General features: G+C 41.7%; 1 protein-coding gene across 2 annotated transcripts in view; it reads right to left on the reverse strand.

Moving 5' to 3' along the window:
• The window catches only part of mta1 (metastasis associated 1), a 191,144-nt gene that overhangs the window by 85,629 nt on the left and 85,788 nt on the right, over positions 1-19,727 (reverse strand). For both annotated transcript variants that reach the window (XM_061969186.2, XM_061969184.2), the window contains exons 4-5: positions 7,198-7,324; positions 6,731-6,794 (exon numbers count right to left, since the gene is read on the reverse strand). In XM_061969186.2, the coding sequence (XP_061825170.2) occupies positions 6,731-6,794; positions 7,198-7,324 (191 nt within the window). The remainder of the gene's footprint in view (positions 1-6,730; positions 6,795-7,197; positions 7,325-19,727) is intronic.

Genomic DNA, 19,727 nt, shown 5'->3' on the forward strand with positions numbered 1-19,727 from the left:
AGAGTCTTGTCAACCAAGACAGCCCCATAGCATCCAGAGCCTTATATATATATACGTATATATATATATATATATATATATATATATATATATATATATATATAAAAGCATTTGACAATGATAATCTTGAATAGATGAAAAGTTACATTAATTGTTATCTTTCGTGAATTGGAATTGGCTCACAAAACTTTAATCTGAGAATGTATTTGTATCTTTTTATTTTTCTGTAGTGGTAGCAGCAGCTGCCAGTTGTGGTGGCATCGTGGCAACAGCAGAAGTTGCTTGGCTGGTCATGCCTAACAAAATTGGCACCGTCAACTGCTGCTTCCATCGCCGACTTGTGACGAGCTAATAGTTACATTTTTGAAATGGCTCTGGACATCAAATTCAAAGCATTTTAATGCCATTTATGAGCTTTCATTTTTGCTAAGCTTGTTCAATGACTTTTACATTTTTCATTGACCAGCGGAAACACGTCAACATGCTCAAAAATAGGCAGCGTCTCCTCAAAGTAGGGGTGTAACGGTACGCAAAAATTTCGGTTCGGTACGTACCTCGGTTTAGAGGTCACGGTTCGGTTCATTTTCGGTACAGTAAGAAAACAACAAAATATACATTTTGGGGTTATTTATTTACCAAATTTGCAAAATCTTCCACCAAAAATATTTTTCTTAGTGGAATATTTGATGTGAAGTAATGGGAACCTTGGATAGGTCAATAATTCATAATAACATTGATTTTGATTCAATATTATGTTTTGAGCAATGACAGTTTGAAAGACAAAAAAAACAGCTTTGTTTTATTAGTCAACATTGCAACTTTTTATAAATTACATTTAACCTTTAAGCTTTTTTATTTCACTTTTGTTATGTTTTTGTTTATTTTAATAGCATTTTTAGAATGTGCCGTGGGCCTTTAAAACATTAGCTGTGGGCCGCAAATGGCCTCCGGGGCACACTTTTGACACCCCTGCTATAGATAATAAAAAATGAAATGTGATAAATCTATGAATAAAAAGCAAAGCCTGGCGACGCATGCGCGTTTATCATAACTCTCTCTCTCTCTCTCTGTCTCTGCCCCTCCCTCACCAATGCTGCTGTTTGTTTTGTTTTTAACCCCTTCTTAACCCTGAACGTACATTGAAAATACACGCAACCCTAACTCAAAATGCCGGACATTTGAGGCATTTAAGAAACTCCGCCCTGACAGCTCCACAAAAGAGGACATGTCCGGTGAAAAGAGGACTATTTTTGTAACTATTTCAGGTGGAATTTGAGGTAAGATTGCAACTTTTCAATTCCATGACTGTAAATTAAAACTAATTTAAAAACTCTCTTACTATTATGTTAGATCCACTATGGACTGGACTCTCACACTATTATGTTAGATCCACTATGGACTGGACTCTCACTATTATGTTAGATCCACTATGGACTGGAGTCTCACACTATTATGTTAGATCCACTATGGACTGGACTCTCACACTATTATGTTAGATCCACTATGGACTGGACTCTCACACTATTATGTTAGATCCACTATGGACTGGACTTTCACAATATTACGTTAGATCCACTATGGACTGGACTCTCACACTATTATGTTAGATCCACTATGGACTGGACTCTCACACTATTATGTTAGATCCACTATGGACTGGACTTTCACAATATTATGTTAGATCCACTATGGACTGGACTTTCACAATATTATGTTAGATCCACTATGGACTGGACTCTCACACTATTATGTTAGATCCACTATGGACTGGACTCTCACACTATTATGTTAGATCCACTATGGACTGGACTCTCACTATTATGTTAGATCCACTATGGACTGGACTCTCACACTATTATGTTAGATCCACTATGGACTGGACTCTCACTATTATGTTAGATCCACTATGGACTGGACTCTCACACTATTATGTTAGATCCACTATGGACTGGACTCTCACACTATTATGTTAGATCCACTATGGACTGGACTTTCACAATATTATGTTAGATCCACTATGGACTGGACTCTCACACTATTATGTTAGATCCACTATGGACTGGACTCTCACACTATTATGTTAGATCCACTATGGACTGGACTTTCACACTATTATGTTAGATCCACTATGGACTGGACTCTCACACTATTATGTTAGATCCACTATGGACTGGACTCTCACACTATTATGTTAGATCCACTATGGACTGGACTCTCACTATTATGTTAGATCCACTATGGACTGGACTCTCACACTATTATGTTAGATCCACTATGGACTGGACTCTCACACTATTATGTTAGATCCACTATGGACTGGACTCTCACACTATTATGTTAGATCCACTATGGACTGGACTCTCACACTATTATGTTAGATCCACTATGGACTGGACTCTCACTATTATGTTAGATCCACTATGGACTGGACTCTCACACTATTATGTTAGATCCACTATGGACTGGACTCTCACACTATTATGTTAGATCCACTATGGACTGGACTTTCACACTATTATGTTAGATCCACTATGGACTGGACTCTCACTATTATGTTAGATCCACTATGGACTGGACTCTCACACTATTATGTTAGATCCACTATGGACTGGACTCTCACATTATTATGTTAGATCCACTATGGACTGGACTTTCACAATATTATGTTAGATCCACTATGGACTGGACTTTCACAATATTATGTTAGATCCACTATGGACTGGACTCTCACACTATTATGTTAGATCCACTATGGACTGGACTCTCACACTATTATGTTAGATCCACTATGGACTGGACTTTCACAATATTATGTTAGATCCACTATGGACTGGATTCTAACACTATTATGTTAGATCCACTATGGACTGGACTCTCACACTATTATGTTAGATCCACTATGGACTGGACTCTCACTATTATGTTAGATCCACTATGGACTGGACTCTCACACTATTATGTTAGATCCACTATGGACTGGACTCTCACTATTATGTTAGATCCACTATGGACTGGACTTTCACAATATTATGTTAGATCCACTATGGACTGGACTCACACACTATTATGTTAGATCCACTATGGACTGGACTTTCACAATATTATGTTAGATCCACTATGGACTGGACTCTCACACTATTATGTTAGATCCACTATGGACTGGACTTTCACAATATTATGTTAGATCCACTATGGACTGGACTCTCACACTATTATGTTAGATCCACTATGGACTGGACTCTCACACTATTATGTTAGATCCACTATGGACTGGACTTTCACAATATTATGTTAGATCCACTATGGACTGGACTTTCACAATATTATGTTAGATCCACTATGGACTGGACTCTCACACTATTATGTTAGATCCACTATGGACTGGACTCTCACACTATTATGTTAGATCCACTATGGACTGGACTCTCACACTATTATGTTAGATCCACTATGGACTGGACTCTCACACTATTATGTTAGATCCACTATGGACTGGACTCTCACACTATTATGTTAGATCCACTATGGACTGGACTTTCACAATATTATGTTAGATCCACTATGGACTGGACTTTCACAATATTATGTTAGATCCACTATGGACTGGACTTTCACAATATTATGTTAGATCCACTATGGACTGGACTCTCACACTATTATGTTAGATCCACTATGGACTGGACTCTCACACTATTATGTTAGATCCACTATGGACTGGACTTTCACAATATTATGTTAGATCCACTATGGACTGGATTCTAACACTATTATGTTAGATCCACTATGGACTGGACTCTCACACTATTATGTTAGATCCACTATGGACTGGACTCTCACTATTATGTTAGATCCACTATGGACTGGACTCTCACACTATTATGTTAGATCCACTATGGACTGGACTCTCACTATTATGTTAGATCCACTATGGACTGGACTTTCACAATATTATGTTAGATCCACTATGGACTGGACTCACACACTATTATGTTAGATCCACTATGGACTGGACTTTCACAATATTATGTTAGATCCACTATGGACTGGACTCTCACACTATTATGTTAGATCCACTATGGACTGGACTTTCACAATATTATGTTAGATCCACTATGGACTGGACTCTCACACTATTATGTTACATCCACTATGGACTGGACTCTCACACTATTATGTTAGATCCACTATGGACTGGACTTTCACAATATTATGTTAGATCCACTATGGACTGGACTCTCACACTATTATGTTAGATCCACTATGGACTGGACTCTCACACTATTATGTTAGATCCACTATGGACTGGACTTTCACAATATTATGTTAGATCCACTATGGACTGGACTCTCACACTATTATGTTAGATCCACTATGGACTGGACTCTCACACTATTATGTTAGATCCACTATGGACTGGACTCTCACACTATTATGTTAGATCCACTATGGACTGGACTCTCACACTATTATGTTAGATCCACTATGGACTGGACTCTCACTATTATGTTAGATCCACTATGGACTGGACTTTCACAATATTATGTTAGATCCACTATGGACTGATGGACTGGACTCTCACACTATTATGTTAGATCCACTATGGACTGGACTCTCACACTATTATGTTAGATCCACTATGGACTGGACTCTCACTATTATGTTAGATCCACTATGGACTGGACTCTCACACTATTATGTTAGATCCACTATGGACTGGACTCTCACACTATTATGTTAGATCCACTATGGACTGGACTCTCACAATTATGTTAGATCCACTATGGACTGGACTCTCACTATTATGTTAGATCCACTATGGACTGGACTCTCACACTATTATGTTAGATCCACTATGGACTGGACTCTCACTATTATGTTAGATCCACTATGGACTGGACTTTCACAATATTATGTTAGATCCACTATGGACTGGACTCTCACTACTATGTTAGATCCACTATGGACTGGACTCTCACACTATTATGTTATATCCACTATGGACTGGACTCTCACTACTATGTTAGATCCACTATGGACTGGACTCTCACACTATTATGTTAGATCCACTATGGACTGGACTTTCACAATATTATGTTAGATCCACTATGGACTGGACTTTCACAATATTATGTTAGATCCACTATGGACTGGACTCTCACACTATTATGTTAGATCCACTATGGACTGGACTCTCACACTATTATGTTAGATCCACTATGGACTGGACTCTCACACTATTATGTTAGATCCACTATGGACTGGACTTTCACAATATTATGTTAGATCCACTATGGACTGGACTCTCACACTATTATGTTAGATCCACTATGGACTGGACTCTCACACTATTATGTTAGATCCACTATGGACTGGACTTTCACAATATTATGTTAGATCCACTATGGACTGGACTCTCACACTATTATGTTAGATCCACTATGGACTGGACTCTCACACTATTATGTTAGATCCACTATGGACTGGACTCTCACTATTATGTTAGATCCACTATGGACTGGACTCTCACACTATTATGTTAGATCCACTATGGACTGGACTTTCACAATATTATGTTAGATCCACTATGGACTGGACTCTCACACTATTATGTTAGATCCACTATGGACTGGACTCTCACACTATTATGTTAGATCCACTATGGACTGGACTCTCACACTATTATGTTAGATCCACTATGGACTGGACTCTCACTATTATGTTAGATCCACTATGGACTGGACTTTCACAATATTATGTTAGATCCACTATGGACTGGACTCTCACTATTATGTTAGATCCACTATGGACTGGACTCTCACACTATTATGTTAGATCCACTATGGACTGGACTTTCACAATATTATGTTAGATCCACTATGGACTGGACTCTCACACTATTATGTTAGATCCACTATGGACTGGACTCTCACACTATTATGTTAGATCCACTATGGACTGGACTTTCACAATATTATGTTAGATCCACTATGGACTGGACTTTCACAATATTATGTTAGATCCACTATGGACTGGACTCTCACACTATTATGTTAGATCCACTATGGACTGGACTCTCACTATTATGTTAGATCCACTATGGACTGGACTCTCACACTATTATGTTAGATCCACTATGGACTGGACTCTCACTATTATGTTAGATCCATTATGGACTGGACTTTCACAATATTATGTTAGATCCACTATGGACTGGACTCTCACTACTATGTTAGATCCACTATGGACTGGACTCACACATTATTATGTGATAGATCTATGGATAAAAAGCAGAGCCTGGCGACGCATGCGCGTTTATCATAACTCTCTCTCTCTCTCTGTCTCTGCCCCTCCCTCACCAATGCACAATTTGTTTTGTTTTTAACCCCTTCTTAACCCGAAACGTACATTGAAAATACACGCAATTCTAACTCAAAATGCCGGGCATTTAAGAAACTCCGACCTGACAGCTCCGCAAAAGAGGACATGTCCGGTGAAAAGAGGACGTATGGTCAGTCTATCCTAGCCCGTTAGCTGCTAGCATGCCGTGTGTTGTGCCTCGGTGTGCATTGTTTACACAACGAGCGTTATGCTACTTAATATGTCCGTGTGGAAAATCGTTCAGTACACCTCCGAACCGAACCGAACCGAAACCCCCGTACCGAAACGGTTCAATTCACATACACGTACCGTTACACCCATACCTCAAAGTGATGACAAAGAATGAACATACCTCTCTTTCCAGGTAGGACTTCAACGCCTCAGTCTCATTCAGCAGTGTCACGCAGCATTTCCCCCTTGAGGACGCAAGTGTGCAAGGAAAGGAGATGAGCAAGGTCACTTCATTAAAAAGGAGGCTTTAACGCACGACGGACCAAAACAAAAATGTTGACTTGTCCCACAACAAACATCTCAGAGTCATTTCTCTCCGGGATATGAGTTTGCTTTGTGAGTGTGCTTGTAAATGTCAGGTAATAATCTGCTAATGATGGGGTGGCTTTGCTGGGTGCTTGCAAATGAGCAAAGAGGGGGGTGGGGGGGGACGGCCTTCTTGTGACATTTAAAGCTCAGCGTTGACTGCAGATGAGGGCTTTGTTTTGAGTTCGCCGTCGTTTACGCTAACTGCTTGTAAGGGCAGGTGCATACGGCTGGTGTTGTACGAAAAGGTGGAGGACTTGGCTGCGCTCCACGCCGGCGTACCTGATGTGCGTGGCAGGTAGAGACTCCAACTGGCGGGACAAAAAGAGCTCTCTGTGCCTGAGCTGATGCTTCTGCTTCTCGGGAAGGTCGGACATCTCTGGGTTCTCCATCTCTTCTTCCAGCTCCCCTGGGTGGGTGAGGGCAAAGGTCAAAACTACACGCAAATAGACACGGCTTCTGCTGCGGACACAAATCAATAGAAGGTGCAAGTTAATTTTCCGTTCGGTTTCAGTTTATTTGGAACCTGCATACGATACAATGTAATGCGTCGCATATTTCCAGTTGTTTCATTGCAGCACGTCCGAAAAGGAGTAGGAAGAAGCTGAGCTTATTTAATCCTACCCCTTTTCATACCATAGCTATTTTATCCCATTTCCTTGTCCTCTGTAATAATGATAATAGATTTTATTTGTAAAAAGCGTTTTACATTGGGCAAACAACCTCAAAGTGCTACGGTGTATTAAAAAAAAAAAAAAGATAATAAAATGAATAAATAAAAATAAAAACTAGAACAGCCTAATAGCCAGAACTAGCACGCATGAATCTAAAAAAGGGAGAAGGGTTTTTAAGCCTTTTTTAAAAGCATCCACAGTCTGTGGTGCCCTCAGGTGGTCAGGGAGAGCGTTCCACGGACTGGGAGCGGCGGAGCAGAAAGCCCGGTCTCCCATTGTTCGTAGCTGTGTCCTCGGAGGTTGGAGGAGGTTAGCCTGTCCGGAGCGGAGGCGTCGTGTGGATGATTTGGGGGTGAGTAGTTCTTTGAGGCAGAGGGGGGCATTACCATGGAGGCACTGGTGGGTTAGTAGGGAGAGTTTGTATTCAATCCCGAGTGGAACAGGAAGCCAGTGAAGGGATTAGAGAAGTGGTGTGATGTGGTCGTATTTCGGGTCGTAACAGAACAGTGAATAAATAAATAATGAATAAATAATATATCATAGTAAGTAAACAAATAATATATACATAATTATCTCAAAAGAAAAAAAAAGTGTTCAAGATCCATCCATCCATCCATCCATCTTCTTCCGCTTATCCGAGGTCGGGTCGCGGGGGCAGCAGCCTAAGCAGGGAAGCCCAGACTTCCCTCTCCCCAGCCACTTCGTCCAGCTCTTCCTGTGGGCGTTCCCAGGCCAGCCGGGAGACATAGTCTTCCCAACGTGTCCTGGGTCTTCCCCGTGGCCTCCTACCGGTCGGACGTGCCCTAAACACCTCCCAAGGGAGGCGATCGAGTGGCATCCTGACCAGATGCCCGAACCACCTCATCTGGCTCCTCTCCATGTGGAGGAGCAGCGGCTTTACTTTGAGCTCCCCCCGGATGACAGAGCTTCTCACCCTATCTCTAAGGGAGAGCCCCGCCACCCGTGATCTTGTCCTTTCGGTCATAACCCAAAGCTCATGACCATAGGTGAGGATGGGAACGTAGATCGACCGGTAAATTGAGAGCTTTGCCTTCCGGCTCAGCTCCTTCTTCACCACAACGGATCGATACAGCGTCCGCATTACTGAAGATGCCGCACCGATCCGCCTGTCGATCTCACGATCCACTCTTCCCTCACTCGTGAACAAGACTCCGAGGTACTTGAACTCCTCCACTTGGGGCAAGATCTCCTCCCCAACCCGGAGATGGCACTCCACCCTTTTTTACAATATGTTACGGTAAATGTAAAAACTGTATCCATTGTTTGTCATGGTAAAATACTGTCATCTCGATGAGCTTCAAGCACACCAGGGAAGTGAAAACCATTGCAGGTGACTACCTCTTGAAGCTCATCGAGAGAATGCCAAGAGTGTGCAAAGCAGTAATCAGAGCAAAGGGTGGCTATTTTGAAGAAACTAGAATATAAAACGTGTTTTCAGTTATTTCACCTTTTTTTTGTTAAGTACCGTATTTTTCGGAGTATAAGTCGCTCCGGAGTATAAGTCGCACCGGCCGAAAATGCACAATAAAAAAGGAAAAAAACATATATACCGTATTTTCCGCACCATAAGGCGCCCTGGGTTATAAGCCGCACCTTCAATGAACGGCATATTTCAAAACTTTGTCCACCTATAAGACGCCCCGTGTTATAAGCCGCATCTAACTGCGCTAAAGGAATGTCAAAAAAACAGTCAGATAGGTCAGTCAAACTTTAATAATATATTAAAAACCAGCGTGATGTGGGCGCGCATGGAGTCGTATATCAACATGGACGGAGCTGCGTGAAAAAAGCCACCCGGCCTCTTCGCGTAAACTTACCTTAACCACTCGCTCATCTTTTCTTCATCCATCCCTTCGAGTTAGCTTTTATGATGACGCCGGCTGGAAAGGTCTCTTTTGGCAAGGTCTTCCTTTTGAATATCACCATGGGTGGAAGTTTCTGGCCATTAGCATGGCAAGCTAGAACCACAGTGAAGGATGACTTCTCATTCCCTGTGGTGCGAATATTCACCGTACGTGCTCCCGTTGTATCCACAGTGCGGTTCACAGGAATATCAAAAGTCAGTGGAACCTCGTCCATGTTGATAATGTTCTCTGGCCGGATCTTTTTTTCAGCTATCTTGTTTTTACAATATGCACGGAAAGTAGCCAGCTTTTCTTGAAAGTCTTTAGGCAGTTGCTGTGAAATAGTAGTCCGTGTGCGGATGGAGAGATTGCGTCTTTTCATGAACCGGAAACCTGTCGCTTAGTAGGAGCCATTTTGTGGTCTTTACAGATGTAAACACACAAAGGAAATGAAACGTAATATCCGCGCGCTTCTTCTTCTTCTACGGGGGCGGGTGGTTGCTTACAGTAGAAGAAGAAGCGCTTCCTCTTCTATGGGGGCGGGTGCTTACCTTGGCGGTTGCTTGCGTAGAAGAAGAAGCACTTCCTCTTCTACGGGGAAAAAAGATGGCGGCTGTTTACCGTAGTTGCGAGACCGAAACTTTATGAAAATGAATCTTAATATTAATCCATATATAAAGCGCACCGGGTTATAAGCCGCACTGTCAGCTTTTGAGTAAATTTGTGGTTTTTAGGTGCGGCTAATAGTGCGGAAAATACGGTAAGTCGCACTGGAGTATAAGTCGCATTTTTTGGGGAAATATATTTAAAAAAAAGCCAACACCAAGAATAGACATTTGAAAGGCAATTTAAAATTAAAGCTGCAAGCAGCATTGGTCGGGCCCGCGTATTTGGCAGGTGCTAGTCCTAAGTGTCCCAATACTATTGTCCAGTTTTAGTCCTAAGTGTCCCAATACTTTTGTCAAGTTGTAGTCCTAAGTGTCCCAATACTTTTGGCCAGTGTAGGTGTCCTAATACTTTTGTCCAGTGGTAGTCCTAAGTTTCCCAATACTGTTGTCTACTTTTAGTCCTAACTGTCCCAATACCTTTGTCCATTGGTAGTCATAAGTGTCCCAAAACTTTTGTCTACTTTTAGTCAGAATTGTCCCAAGACTTTTGTCTAGTGTACCTACCTTGTCTGCATTGTGTGGGCACGTTGGTGCTTCCTGCTTTTAAGCAGCCATCTTAAAAAAACAGCAGCGCAGCAGCATCAGCGCAGCGGGTCTTTGAAGGGTCATAAAATCAAAACCGGAGCAGCTATTAAAACGCCCATCTATACTTTTAATCACAAGGGTTTAATCTCTCTCCTGTGTTAGTTTGAAGCCGAAACGACAAACGCGCTCAGAGGAGATACATTTTGAAGAAATGTGACCGGTTTTTACAAAAATTTTGTTTTGAAGGGGGAATAGCAAACTTCCTGTTGATTTTTGTTGGGGGTTGTCAATTTATGAAATGTAGGTCTAAGTGAGACCTACATAGAGGTTTTTGTTTCATGTCTCTCCGACCTTCTCAGTGGGAGTTACAGGCAGTTTTGTCAGTTTTTTCATCCGAGGAGCAGTTTTTTGTGCGTTTTATTAAAAAATTGCGCTAGATTTGGGGTTAGGTTTTTTTATTAGATCACCCTTTTTGCCAGTCCTGATGTGTGCGTTCAGTTTGGTGAGTTTTGAAGCATGTTAAGGGGGTCAAATTACAGCTCAAAGAGGCAAAAGTGACTGTTTTTAGTACTTTTTTGTCTTGAAGGGGGAATTGCCAACTTCCTGTTGATTTCTGCCCAAGGATGTACAATTATGAAATCTAGGTCTAAGTCAGACCTACATAGAGAATTTTGTTTCATGTCTTTCCGACCTTCCTAGTGGGAGTTACAGGCAGTCTAGTTGGGGGGCGCTAGAGCGCAATTTTGAGTTTTGGGGTTTGGTTTTTTGATAAAAAGTTTTGCCGTATATTACTGATGTGTGTGTAAAATTTGGTGAGTTTTGAAGCATGCTAAGGGGGTCAAATTACAGCGCAAAGTTGCGGAAGAATAATAATAATAAAACCTTACAAATTCAATAGGTCCTTATGTCCCATTGCATAAGGACTCCCAAAGGGAGTCCTTATGCAATGGGACATAAGGACAATGGGCCATGCGGGCCCTAATAAATAAAGAATAGTGAACAACAGGCTGAATAAGTGTACGTTATATGAGGCATAAATAACCAACTGGTATGTTAACGTAACATATTATGGTAAGAGTCATTCAAATAACTATAACATATAGAACATGCTATACGTTTACCAAACTATCTATCCCTCCTAATCGCTAAATCCCATGAAATCTTACACGTTTAGTCTCTGACGTGAATGAGCTAAGTAATATTATTTGATATTTTACGGTAACATTTCACACATAAATCGCACCCCCGGCCAAACTATGAAAAAAACTGCGACTTATAGTCCAAAAAATACGGTACATAACTCCACATGTGTTCATTCATAGTTTTGATGTGACAATCTACAATGTAAATAATCATAACAATAAAGAAAACGCACTGAATGAGAAGGTGTGTCCAAACTTTTGGCCTGTACTGTATATCGTGATACAGTTTTCAGCCATATCTCCCGTTTGACTGCCGAAGTTTAAACAATTAACGTATTTTCCGCACTATTAGCCGCACCTAAAAACCACAAATTTTCTCAAAAGCAGACAGTGCGGCTTATAACCCGTTGCGCTTTATATATGGATTAATATTAAGATTCATTTTCATAAAGTTTAGGTCTCGCAACTACGGTAAACAGCCGCCATCTTTTTTCCCCGTAGAAGAGGAAGCGCTTCTTCTTCTACGGTAAGCAACCGCCAAGGTAAGCACCCGCCCCCGTAGAAGAGGAAGCGCTTCTTCTTCTACGGTAAGCAACCGCCAAGGTAAGCACCCGCCCCCGTAGAAGAAGAAGCGCGCGGATATTACGTTTCATTTCATTTGTGTGTTTACATCTGTGAAGACCACAAAATGGCTCCTATTAAGAGACACGCGTACAACGCATAATTCAAACTCAAGGCAATAAGTCACGCAGTAGAACACGGAAATAGAGCAGCAGCAAGAGAATTGAACATAAATGGTGCGTAGGTAGAGGAAGCAACAAGATGACCTGCGCCACTAAGACAGGGAGACAGCGCCGGACGACATACGCCAACATCTGCCAGTGGATTGTAAATGCCTGGGCGGATATATCGGTCTCAACTGTGGTCCGAGCTTTCCGGAAGGCAGGATTCACGGAACTGCTGGACAACAACAGCGACACTGACTCTGATGACTTCCACCAGACGGAGCCGGCCATTTTGGATGCCGTATTCGCCCAACTTTTTAATTCAGACACTGAAGAAGAATTCGAGGGATTTATGGATGAGGAATAACTTCAGAAAGTGAGCTTTAAATGTTTATTTTGTGTGTTGTGTGACATTATTGTTCGAGCAACGTTGAGTTATTGATGTTGCTATTGCTCTGCAGTAATTTGAGTGTTACTATTTTTGTGATTGCACATTTGCACATTACATTTTGGGGGTGAACAGAGTTGTTAGAACGCTGGTTTGTAATACATTATTAAAGTTTGACTGACCTATCTGACTGTTTTTTTGACATTCCCTTTAGCGCAGCGTAGGCGCGGCTTATAACACGGGGCGGCTTATAGGTGAACAAAGTTTTGAAATATGCCATTCATTGAAGGTGCGGCTAATAACCCGGGGCGGCTTATAGTGCAGAAAATCCGGTATTCGATTGAACATACTGGAAAGATAGACAAATAATGAAATCAGTGAAGCCTCGCTTGCGACTTTATTTCAGATTTAAAGACATACTCTAGGGTTCAGTAAAGAAAACGAACAACACGTCTTGAGGGAACCAAACTGAATGATTTAATTAGCCTACAGGCCAAAAAAATGTTGCCGATACGCTAAAAATCCACAGTCTTCCTCACAAATGGGTGAGGTGGGAGCGAGAGGTTAGAAAGATTACGGTAGGAAAATAGCGAACAAAAAGCCTCGCGACGAATAAGACGAAGAAAGAGATGTTCATAAGACAGCAGGTAATGGCAACATCAGGGATGGGAGAGGACAAGAGCGTGGTAAGCGTTAGTGTCTGCAGTCCGTACGTGCTCCAATTCATTTGGACTTTCATTAGAGGAAGCGAGACAGAGCAGGGAGTCGCACAGGCGAACAAAAGCAATCAAGGGATTTTTCAGGAGAAGCAATGTGTGGCCAAAATCAATACGCAACTGCCTCACTGCTTGGGTCGGCTCTTGGTATTGCTAAACACACACACACACACACACACACACACACACACACACTCCAGAGGAACAGCAGCTAATTATGAACTGGGATTATTGAATCAAATTCAATAGATGGAAAAATGAAACGTAACAGGAAGCGAGATTGAGATGAAGAGACTTCAGGCGTCATCGTCCTCCATCCAGGCTGATGATGGCCGCATTGACAAATTGCCCCTCCGTCTCACCTGTCCCGGCCAATTATCAATTATTGACAAATGGCTCGCCTTACAAGTCTCCAAGGCGGCGAGAGGAGAGTGGAAGAAGGACGGATCTTGTGTTAACGAACCGACTTGATGACATAACGAGTGAAGGCCACTCTGACCCGCATTTGATCATGAAAAATGTTGTCAATAACAGAATAAGATGTTTGTAACTAATACTGCGACAATTAATCCCTTGACTCGATTAATTTGATTAGCAATATGCTTTGATTCATCGTTTTTATGTGTAACTAATAAAAATTTGAAAATTCCAAACCACATAAAAGAAGGTAGAACAAGTTGAATATTAAAGCTGCAAGCAGCATTGGTCGGGCCCGCGTATTAGGCAGGTGCTAGTCCCAAGTGTCCCAATACTTTTGTCTACTTTTAGTCTGAAGTGTCCCAAGACTTTTGTCTAGTGTACCTACCTTGTCTGCATTGTGTGGGCACGTTGGTGCTTCCTGCTTTTAAGCAGCCATCTTAAAAAAACAGCAGCGCAGCGGGTCTTTGAAGGGTCATAAAATCAAAACCGGAGCAGGTATTAAAACGCTGTTCTGTTATTTTATACACAAGGGTTTAATCTCTCTCCTGTGTAAGTTTGAAGCCGAAACATCAAACGCGCTCAGAGAAGATAGTTTTTGAAGGAAGGTGACCGGTTTTTACAAAAAATTTGTTTTGAAGGGGGAATAGCAAACTTCCTGTTGATTTTTGTAGGTCTTAACATGCTTCAAAACCCACACATCAGGACCTGCGAAAATTGCCTTTTTAAAAAAAAAACGAACCACAAAACTCAAAATTGCGCTCTAGCGCCCCCTACGGGAAAAAAAAAACTAGACTGCCTGTAACTCCCACTAGGAAGGTCAGAGAGACATGAAACAAAAACCTTTATGTAGGTGTGACTTAGACCTAGATTTCATAATAGTATATTCTCGGGCAAAAATCAACAGGAAGTTGGCAATTCCCCCTTCAAGACAAAAAAGTACTAAAAACAGTCACTTTTGCCTCTTTGAGCTGTAATTTGACCCCCTTAACATGCTTCAAAACTCACCGAACTGAACACACACATCAAGACTGGCAAAAATTGCGATCTAATAAAAAAACCTAACCCCAAATCTCAAAATTGCGCTCTAGCGCAATTTTTTAATAAAACGGAGAAAAAAACTGCTCCTCGGAAGAAAAAAATGACAAAACTGCCTGTAACTCCCACTGGGAAGGTCGGAGAGACATGAAACAAAAACCTCAATGTAGGTCTCACTTAGACCTACATTTCATAAATTGACAACCCCCAGCAAAAATCAACAGGAAGTTTGCTATTCCCCCTTCAAAACAAAATTTTTGTAAAAACCGGTCACCTTCCTTCAAAAACTATCTCCTCTGAGCACGTTTGTCGTTTCGGCTTCAAACTAACACAGGAGAGAGATTGAACCCTTGTGATTAAAACTACAGAAGCGCGTTTTAATAACTGCTCCGGTTTTGATTTTATGAGCCTTCAAAAACCGCTGCGCTGATGCTGCTGCGTTGCTGTTTTTTTAAGATGGCTGCTTAAAAGCAGGAAGCACCAGCGTGCCCACACAATGCAGACAAGGTAGGTACACTAGACAAAAGTCTTGGGACACTTAGGACTAAAACTTGACAAAAGTATTTGGACACTTAGGACTAGCACCTGCCAAATACGCGGGCCCGACCAATGCTGCTTGCAGCTTTAATATTATTTGATATTTTACGCTAATGTGTTAATAATTTCACACATAAGTCGCTCCTGAGTATAAGTCTAACTATCAAACTATGAAAAAAACTGTGACTTATAGTCCGAAAAATACGGTATGTTATTGTCTTACATAAGTTTGTAAATTAATTTTAAATGATTTTTTTTTTTTAAGTGCAGAAAAGTAAACAATGCCAAGACTTACAAATGTTTGAAGCCACTTCAATTACTTTTCATTCAAATGAAATATGACCCCCGTCAGGACGTTTCATTACGTCACGGTCACGACCGTCTCATTTCAAGCAACGTTTCGGATGTGCGGGCCAGTGTCGTGGCGCTGACCCCCCGCCACCCCCCCGCCCGTGGCATCCCGCAGCCTGCTTAGGCTTCTCGAGTTACCGACGACGTTGACTTTGAAAACCAGCCCAGCGCCAGACGAGGACGGTCCCCCTTTTGCAAGTCCTTCCAGCTTTCCCCCAAGGGCTGCGTTTAATAAAGCGCATGAGACATTCGTCTTCTACTGCGGCAGCCCTCGTGATAATATCTAATACAGACAGCATGTGCGGCACACGGGAGGCGGGGCTTGCTGGTGGCATGTGACTTTAATCACACAGGACAATGTTCGCTATGTTGGACAGTCACTATGGTAACTAGGACGATATTAATGTTGCGTTTGAATGTTGAAATAAGGGAGAAACAGGGAGGTAGCTGACCGCTAAGGAGGTTGCCTTGGTCGCGGAGGGCGGGGCTTAGGGTGAAGTCGGACGGAGGCCCAGTGGAGGGAGCGCTCCGAGCAAAATATTTGATCAATGACTCAGAGCAGACACACTCGTGCAACACATTAACACACATCTCACATCCTCCACTGATCCATAGCAGTACTGAATTAAAGCTACCCACAAGCCTTCTCTGCATGTATAAAAACATGTGTAACACACACATACCACCCACACACACACACACACACACACACTCGGTGAGGCTGCGGAGAGAGACGCACACAGGAAGTAGCCCACACCCTTGTGGCACGCAGCCATTCCAACCATGGATTTTGTTGCATGTTAGTTGCAAGGGGGGGGGGGGGGGGAAAGGCTCTCCAAATTGTTGCAGCTGGCACAGAATAGTTCAAACATGTCTTTACTTTAAGTTAACACAGGTAGTCTCCACAAAGGCCTGTTTTTTTTCCCCCTTCTGACGCAGACAGCGTTCGTTTGTGTGTTCAGGAAAAACCAACAAGACCACCGAGGGAAAGGGCAAACACATAAATAGCACTCAGGTGAATGAGCCACTGTAAAAATGCACTTTTGGGCTGTGTGTCTATGTGAGACATCACGATAAAAGCAATTTCAATTAAAGCTGCAAGCAGCATTGGTCGGGCCCGCGTATTTGGCAGGTGCTAGTCCTAAGTGTCCCAATACTTTTGTCTACTTTTAGTCTGAAGTGTCCCAAGACTTTTGTCTAGTGTACCTACCTTGTCTGCATTGTGTGGGCACGTTGGTGCTTCCTGCTTTTAAGCAGCCATCTTAAAAAAAACAGCAGCACAGCGGGTCTTTGAAGGGTCATAAAATCAAAACCGGAGCAGGTATTAAAACGCTGTTCTGTTATTTTATTCACAAGGGTTTAATCTCTCTCCTGTGTTAGTTTGAAGCCGAAACGACAAACGCGCTCGGAGGAGATAGTTTTTGAAGGAAGGTGACCGGTTTTTACAAAAAAATAGTTTTGAAGGGGGAATAGCAAACTTCCTGTTGATTTTTGCTGGGGGTTGTCAATTTATGAAATGTAGGTCTAAGTGAGCCCTACATAGAGGTTTTTGTTTCATGTCTCTCCGACCTTCCCAGTGGAAGTTACAGGCAGTTGTGTCAGTTTTTTCATCCGAGGAGCAGTTTTTTGTGCGTTTCATTTAAAAATTGCACTAGAGCACAATTTTGAGATTTGGGGTTAGGTTTTTTTATTAGATCGCAATTTTTGCCAGTCCTGATGTGTGTGTTCAGTTCGGTGAGTTTTGAAGCATGTTAAGGGGGTCAAATTACAGCTCAAAGAGGCAAAAGTGACTGTTTTTAGTACTTTTTTGTCTTGAAGGGGGAATTGCCAACTTCCTGTTGATTTTTGCCCGATGATATACAATTATGAAAACTAGGTCTAAGTCAGACCTACATACAGGTTTTTGTTTCATGTCTCTCCGATCTTCCTAGTGGGAGATATAGGCAGTCTAGTTTTTTTTTTTTTTCTAGGGGGCGCTAGAGCGCAATTTTGAGTTTTGAAGTTTTTTTTTTTTTAAAAAGGTAATTTTCGCAGGTCCTGATGTGTGGGTCAAATACGGTGAGTTTTGAAGCATGTTAAGTGGGTCAAATTACAGTTTAATGTGGCGGCGGAAGAATAAAGAATAAAACCTTACAAATTCAATAGGTACTTATGTCCCATTGCATAAGGACTCCCTTTGGGAGTCCTTATGCAATGGGCCATGCGGGCCCTAATTAAAGCTGCAAGCAGCATTGGTCGGGCCCGCGTATTTGGCAGGTGCTAGTCCTAACTGTCCCAATACTTTTGTCCAGTGATAGTCATAAGTGTCCCAATACTTTTGTCTACTTTTAGTCTGAAGTGTCCCAAGACTTTTGTCTAGTGTACCTACCTTGTCTGCATAGAAAAAAAGCGCTTCTGTCATTGTAATCACAAGGGTTCAATCTCTCTCCTGTGTTAGTTTGAAGCCGAAACGACAAACGCGCTCAGAGGAGATACATTTTGAAGAAAGGTGACCGGTTTTTACAAACATTTTGTTTTGAAGGGGGAATAGCAAACTTCCTGTTGATTTTTGCTGGGGGTTGTCAATTTATGAAATGTAGGTCTAAGTGAGACCTACATAGAAGTTTTTGTTTCATGTCTCTCCGACCTTCCCAGGGAGAGTTACAGGCAGTTTTGTCAGTTTTTTCATCCGAGGAGCAGTTTTTTGTGCGTTTCATTAAAAAAATTGCGCTAGAGCACAATTTTGAGATTTGGGGTTAGGTTTTTTTATTAGATCACAATTTTTGCCAGTCCTGATGTGTGCGTTCAGTTCGGTGAGTTTTGAAGCATGTTAAGGGGGTCAAATTACAGCTCAAAGAGGCAAAAGTGACTGTTTTTAGTACTTTTTTGTCTTGAAGGGGGAATTGCCAACTTCCTGTTGATTTTTGCCCGAGAATATACTATTATGAAATCTAGGTCTAAGTCACACCTACATAAAGGTTTTTGTTTCATGTCTCTCCGACCTTCCTAGTGGGAGTTACAGGCAGTCTAGTTGTTTTTTTTCGTAGGGGGCGCTAGAGCGCAATTTTGAGTTTTGTGGTTCGTTTTTTTTTTTAAAAGGCAATTTTCGCAGATGTGTGGGTCAAATATGGTGAGTTTTGAAGCATGTTAAGTGGGTCAAATTACAGTTTAAAGTGGCGGCGGAAGAATAAAGAATAAAGAATAATAAAACCTTACAAATTCAATAGGTCCTTATGTCCCATTGCATAAGGACTCCCTTTGGGAGTCCTTATACAATGGGCCATGCGGGCCCTAATGACACTTGCATACCTGCCAACTTTTGAAATCAGAAAAACCTAGTAGCCAGGGTCCAGGGGCCGCAGTCCCCGGTAGGTCCAGGACAAAGTCCTGGTGGGGGGGTTCAGGCTTCGCCCCCCGACGCAAAATGATTATTAGCATTCAGACAGGTTAAAATGTTGCTAAAACCATCACTTTTCTATCAGTCACAGTGACTTTTCAAAACAAAAATATTACAGCAAAAATCATATGGGTTGATTGACATGTTGATTCTGTAAGCTAACTTCAATAGTTTGAAATTATTTTGACAGTTAATGCCAGTTATCCTGTCAACCTTTCACAAGACTTCAATTTGTTCATTGAAAGTGTAAACACTTTTTACAGTAAACAAATGGTAAAACAGTACTAAACAATTCCATAAAAAAAAAAATTGGTGTCATTATTAACTTTCTGTCCAAGCTTGTATAATCTACTGCCTTGTTCAATTGTAAAAAATATTCTGTGCCTAAAA

This window comes from Nerophis lumbriciformis, linkage group LG08 (assembly GCF_033978685.3).
Source record: "Nerophis lumbriciformis linkage group LG08, RoL_Nlum_v2.1, whole genome shotgun sequence".
Taxonomy (NCBI): Eukaryota; Metazoa; Chordata; class Actinopteri; order Syngnathiformes; family Syngnathidae; genus Nerophis; species Nerophis lumbriciformis.